Raw genomic sequence first — 6,437 nt, 5'->3', positions numbered from 1 at the left:
AGAAGGTACTGAAATCACTTTTGTACTGAGGAGAGTATCATTAATAAAACACAGTAAATAACTTATGGTTCAACACATTTTTTATATTAACATGTATTTTCCCCACATGACAAGTAATTTAACCTCTTGACCTCAAATAAAAAAAATTTCCTAATCTTACAATAATATCAATAATACTAATAATAACCCAGACTTGTCAACCCGTACGCACTTGTCGTAAGTCTTACGCATTCCAATCAAATCTTACGGTCTTATGCAAACACCAGCAAAACTTACGATTATCCTAAAATTTGAGTAAATTTTGTTTCTTTTTCAATTTTTAATGAATTTTAATATAACTAACATCCATAATCATAATATTCTACCTTCCATGTTTCAATGTATCTGAGATCATTATAAATTCACTAACATCAAATAGTTATGCCATTTAAGCCAAAACGTGGAAATGTGTGCTCATACCCAATTCAGAGGGATATGCTCAACACAAATTTAAGCTGTTTTGAAATGTTCAAAAAATGATCTTTCTATTATTGTATATATCCTGCCAAGTGTTTTGCATTTAGGCCTAGCAATAAAGTCACAAAAAAAAATTTAGTTAAAAGTCACACATTTTTGTTGTTACGGCATAAGCTCATGCATACAACAAGAGTCGATATACTACAAAATAAATGTACTAAATAAAATCAATTTCATGAATTTTTTTATTTGAGCAATGAACTGATTCACTCGTGTGTGTGTGTGTCCATCCTACATTCTCTGCTCAACGTAGATTTGTTCAAACTGCATCTTGGAATCCATGTGACATTGATCATTATGTTCTACTTTCTGCTGTCGTCATATGGAAACTCTTTCTGATGTCTTAAGTTCATTTAGGAAGCATCCAGTTACTCCATAGGAGTCTTTTTATTGCTGATGCTTTTGCCCTGCCTGACGTGTTATCATACCAAATACTCAGTACACCCCCAAATACTACTGACTGAGTATTCGGTATGATAACACGTCAGGTAGGGCAAAGACATCACTCTTATGATATTTACCTGACGCAAATTCATATCTTTATAGCCTTTTTATTCTGAAAATATTGCCGCTAAATCCAGCTTTGGTGAGTTTCTTCACCTAGAATACATTGCTTGTAGCCACCTTCTTTTCACGAGGATCCAGTCCATAACACCTGATCATTCTGCATTGAAGCCCAGGACATACGCTCAGTTGCAAACGCAATTCGTATTTCACCAGTGTTGCTGACCACTATTACACCCCTGACCCATGAACCCTCTGGGTCATGATAGACAGTGCTTTCTCAGCTGCTTCTTGAGGAATCAATCCTAAAAATGAAGGAGAAAAAAAAATGTGAACACTTGTTAAGCTCTGTCCACACTAAAAAAAAACTGTTGTATGCCCATATAGTCATGATGTGCCTATATATGGTCATGATGTGATGTCATCATGACCATATTTAGGCATGTCACATGTTTTTCTACTGATAATATCTAGAGATTATCTGAAGGATGAAAAATTATAGCGATATCCAGATAAAAATTATGATGGGCTTGTGTTATACATTGTTCCATGTGCAAGATGATGGTTTTAGCTAGGACCACCCTGCTGATGGACTCACCGTGTCCAGTCGATGACACTGAACCAATGTTGTTATCACCATATCCACTGCAAACTGAGAATATGAAAGAATAGGTACTGTAAAGGAAAATATATCATCAAAGTATGGAAGTTCAATCTATCAGTGGGCGTATCTAAGGGGTGTGTGGGCTCCCACATCCCCTCCCCGCAAAAAACTCACACCCTAAGTCACCCCCCATATTAAAAATGTCCAAAGCAAAAATATTCAAGTGCCCCAAGTGCTCCCCTCTCCCATCAGTCCCCACCCCATGCCATGTGCTGCATAACATATCACAAAATGTTCAAATTTTCAACTGGGTATGGTAGGATTAATGCAAGCTGACACTATTATCCCAATTATATATACTGTGTAAAATAAGGCGCCCATTACCAATTCAGTACACTGATGATCAGTCATTACACTAAGTTGTGATCAGTCTCTATCTACACTAGCACCCCCACCTCCCAGTAAAAAAAAACAAACAAAAAAATAAGGTGCACAAAGTCTACAACATATATATATATATATTTTTTTAAATAAAATGATCTTTATTATAAGTACACAACATGGGGAAACTGCTACATACAAATATTGATGATGAAAATTCTAGGCTATATTTTGTACATTAAAAAAGTAATTAACAAATCATTTTAGTGTTTCATTTACCTACAACGCAATAATTCTTTTGAAAAAAAATCTTTAATTCATTGATTCACCGATTGAAATAGGTATGAAGTTTAATTACTCTGTATTCTTGTATAATGAAACTTAAAAAAGCAAATTACGATCGAAAGATGGGATGTCTTACATTGCGCAATACATACACATTTTTTTATTCGGATTTTCCATAACATGCAAATTAAAAATTAAAAATTTAAGATGAGCTACTAAAGCTGAATGAACACAATTTTAGATGCAGTGAAATTTGATGCTCTGTTTTTTTGCCACCTAGATGCGAAAGACCATAAAAAGCAGCAAAAAGTAGGAATTTCGAAGGTGAAACAGAGGGTCGTCTTACACGCCGCCATAAAAAAAAAATCTTTTCAAACTCTAGAATCGTCTTAAATGCAGATCGCCTTATACGCGAGAATATATGGTATATTTACATAAAATCCACTAAATGACATTTATATAGTTACATACAAGAATTTGGTGAGTATTTCTAAATGTCAACTTTAAAAGAATTGCAATTTTGTTTTAAGACAATTGACATATTTGCTTTTAATTGTATTGAAATGACTAAAATATACTTGTATCTACTTTAAAATTTAACAATCTTTTAAAAAATAATGGCATTAAATTTATAGGAGCCTTTAAATATTGAACATTCGAACAGCATAACAAGTTTCATATATTGCTTATTGTAGCAATATTATTTTCACCAGGATCCAGTCCGTAACACAACTGATCATTCTGCATTGATGCCCAGGACATTCGCTCAGTTGTAAACGAAATTCCTATGTCACCGGTGTTGCTGACCACTATTACACCTCCTGACCCTTGAACTCTTTGGGTCATGACAGACAATGCTTTCTCAGCTGCTTCTTGAGAGCTCAATCCTAATCATGATGGAGAAAAAAAATTCCTTACTAATTCTGTAGTTATGGTCACGATGATTTAGGGTGGGGCAGCTTTTAAATCCTGATAATAATAATAATCAAAATGTGAACACTTGTAAAGCTCTGTAAGACTATCAAATTTTTTTTCACAAATCTAAATCTAAGTTTGAAATATAGAAATGTATATAGCGCTTTTTTTGCCAAAGGATACAAAGTGCTTAGATATGTGGACTAGGAACTCGATCAACGACCACCAGAATCATAGGCGAGCGTGTCATTAGTACCTGCACAGATAATACAGAGCTTTTGATTGCACGGTAATGGTAGGACCTAGAACGTAATGATGTTGCTAAAAGTCATCTGCGCATGTGGATTCTTGGACACAATTTGGCCAAATCTACATATGCTAATCGCTCAGCCATTCAACTCGCATTTTGCTGTATGCCCATATATAGTCGTGATGTGCCTATATATGGTCATGATGTGATGTTATCATGACCAAATTTAGGCATGTCACATGTTTTTCTCAAATAAAATTTGATAGTCTAGATAGGGCTTTAAAATGAAATACTGATGATATCTAGAGATTATCTGAAGGATGAAAAATTATAGCGATATCCAGATGAAAATTATGATAATGAGCTTGTGTAGTACCTTGTTGCATGTACATAATGATAGTTTTAGCTAGGACCACCCTGCTGATGGACTCGCCGTGTCCAGTTGATGACACTGCGCCAATTTTGTTATCACAATATTCACCACAACCTGAGAATATTAAAGAGTAGGTACTGTAAAGGAAAATATATCATCAAAGTATGGAAGTTCAATGTATCAGTGGTGGGCGTATCTAGGGGATGTGTGGGGTCCCACATCCCCCTCCCCGAAAAAAACTCACACCGTAAGTCACCACCTCCCATTACGAATGTCTAAAGCAAAAATATTCAAGTGCCCACCCCCCCAAAAGTCCTCATCCCATTCAATGTGATGCATAACATATCACAGAATGTTTAATTTTTTAACTGGGTATGGAAGGATTAATGCAAACTGACACTATTACCCCCATCACATATACTGTGTAAGATAATAAATCTTGGTCTCAAACGAGTCCTGACACATCCACACACATCCTAGGTAATGGACCTCTGCAGAGTGTCAACCAAACTTATCAACTGACCAATCAGCACAGAGCCAGGAGTCTTCCCACATTACACTACTGATTTGTGGGACCTTAGTGGAAACTGCCAAGGGCAGAATAAATCTGGGAGTGATCCCGGGTGAATTTCCCATTTACATCAAATTAAAAATAACTCGGGTTCAAATACCTCCCTCAATTTTTGTTGCGATAGTGATCACCACTACGCTCAAGTTCCTCGTCGTGAAAAAGCAGCAATTATTGTCAATATTAAAGCAATGTATATGCAGTTTGTTTTTAAATTATACGAATTAAATCAACAGTTTTGATATCTAGTCTATACCGGACTGCAGGGGGTTTAATTTGAAAAGTGTCTAGTCCTAGCCCATTGCTGGCAAAGTTTAGGCCTACCTGACCACAGCTGCAGAATGCACCCGGGTTGTCCAACGCTGAATGCGTCCCGCAATCGATCCCGGGATGTTTGGTAACACAGGTTGTATTTTTTGACGTTTACACCAACCACAACTCGGGAGTTTCTAGCCTGGGTATTGCAAAATCCCGGGTTGTGTCTGGAGTTTTGCTTGCAGTGTAAAAGGGGTATTAGTGGAAGGTCCACTGCATGATTGAGTGAATTACAATTTTGAGACTACAGATTGAATCCAACACAGAGTACTGTAGTAGTGCAGTATTCCACACTGATATTAGAGGTTTTGTAATTAAGTTAGTTACTTGAATCTTGGTTTCGGCATTTGTTATTTGAATGAATGAATAAATATATACCATATTTGGTGAATTTATTCGCACAAATCCAAAGGGTCAGTTCATGCGCATTCACATATCTACCAGATTTTCACTTCAGCGAAATCGGAAAAAAATGTGCAACCAATCAGAAGTCTGGAAGTGAACCAACGCTTTTGATGGGCGTGAATAAATTCGCCTAGTTGAAAACTGGCTTTAGAATCTTCTTACCTACTAATGGACAATCACCGACTCTTCCAGCTTCTTTTCCAGTGATTCCACCTGTGGACGTGGCCGAAGCGACATTGCCCAACGAATCCACTGCTACAGCCCCAACAGTGTCATGACCTTTGCTGCATAGCAATGAAATAATTTAGGTAAATTTAAAACCTGCAACAACACTCACACTGCACCTGATGGTCATCGACAGGATTCTTTGCAAAACGCGATGCCACAACGTGCGCATGACAGATCATGTTTAATGGTGGTCCGTTCAGACTGCCACCGAGAGTCAGCAGACAGTGTCAAGTTGTATAGCGCTTAAAGGGAGCGGACTTGGATTTGTCCGACCTCTGTATGATTATTATTTAAGCATATAAAACTAAGCATCTATGGAGCACAATTACTTGCGTTATAATATTGACTGGCAAATCTTTAAAAGTGGAAGAAGCTTTACATGAACAGAGATTTCCCAGGTATAAGCTTACGCCCTAGCATTGGACCTAGTGTTCAAGGGTGTGAGCCTACCTGAGTAAATACTATATGTTATTATCAATTGTTATTACCCTTCTCTGAAAAGATCACTGACTGCTAGGCTATACTTCTTATATTTTTCCAATCTCTCAATTGCCGTCTTGCTAATAAGCTGTTCCTTGCTCACTTGCTGAACACCTTGCTTTTCAGCAAACCGATTAGCGCCCTTTCCAGCAAGCAGAGTATGATCAGTCTGAAAAAGAATTAAATTACAGTAATAATAATAAAATTAAATGATTTAAATAAAATAATAAAAAAAGATAATGTAAGAATTATTATAACAACATTATTAACTGTATATTCTTGGAAGTTTTAAATATTATATTAATAGCTTTAATGTAACTGAATTGTAAATTTGGCTGCTATTATACGAATGAAGAATAAATAAAATTTAACCTTTTCCATAACCAGTCGAGCTAAAGAAACAGGATTTTTAATGTTTTGTACACATGTTACTGCCCCTGTCTGCAGACCTCTGCCGTCCATTATCATGGCATCCATTTCTATATCACCATTAACAGTCAAAACAGAACCAGTTCCTGCAAATATTTAATACTACTTATTAGCTATTATTTACTTATTAAAAAATACAGGTCTCCCTCTTCTATATAAGGCCCTTACAAGACCACCTCCAATT

At 36.3% G+C, this 6,437-nt stretch overlaps 2 protein-coding genes across 3 annotated transcripts in view; both read right to left on the bottom strand.

Moving 5' to 3' along the window:
* Window positions 1-1,808, bottom strand: part of LOC117100907 (isoaspartyl peptidase/L-asparaginase-like) — a 26,344-nt gene extending 24,536 nt beyond the window's left edge. Inside the window, exons 1-2 of one of the 2 annotated variants that reach the window (XM_033240750.1) lie at window positions 1,619-1,808; window positions 1,038-1,325 (exon numbers count right to left, since the gene is read on the bottom strand). The gene's annotated coding sequence lies outside the window, so the exon portion shown is untranslated. The remainder of the gene's footprint in view (window positions 1-1,037; window positions 1,326-1,618) is intronic. The other variant, XM_033240749.1, reaches the window with a different exon arrangement.
* Window positions 1,809-2,141: 333 nt separating this feature from the next.
* The window catches only part of LOC117100905 (isoaspartyl peptidase/L-asparaginase-like), a gene marked incomplete at its 5' end in the record, with an annotated part of 5,874 nt that continues 1,578 nt past the window's right edge, over window positions 2,142-6,437 (bottom strand). Inside the window, 5 exons of the mRNA XM_033240747.1 lie at window positions 2,142-3,177; window positions 3,832-3,942; window positions 5,279-5,400; window positions 5,833-5,993; window positions 6,197-6,339. Of these exons, the coding sequence (XP_033096638.1) occupies window positions 2,966-3,177; window positions 3,832-3,942; window positions 5,279-5,400; window positions 5,833-5,993; window positions 6,197-6,339 (749 nt within the window). The remainder of the gene's footprint in view (window positions 3,178-3,831; window positions 3,943-5,278; window positions 5,401-5,832; window positions 5,994-6,196; window positions 6,340-6,437) is intronic.

Source organism: Anneissia japonica, unplaced genomic scaffold, assembly GCF_011630105.1.
Source record: "Anneissia japonica isolate Jap-2015-1 unplaced genomic scaffold, ASM1163010v1 scaffold287858_len863314_cov180, whole genome shotgun sequence".
Taxonomy (NCBI): domain Eukaryota; kingdom Metazoa; phylum Echinodermata; class Crinoidea; order Comatulida; family Comatulidae; genus Anneissia; species Anneissia japonica.
This window is presented reverse-complemented; position numbering and strand designations above follow the sequence as displayed.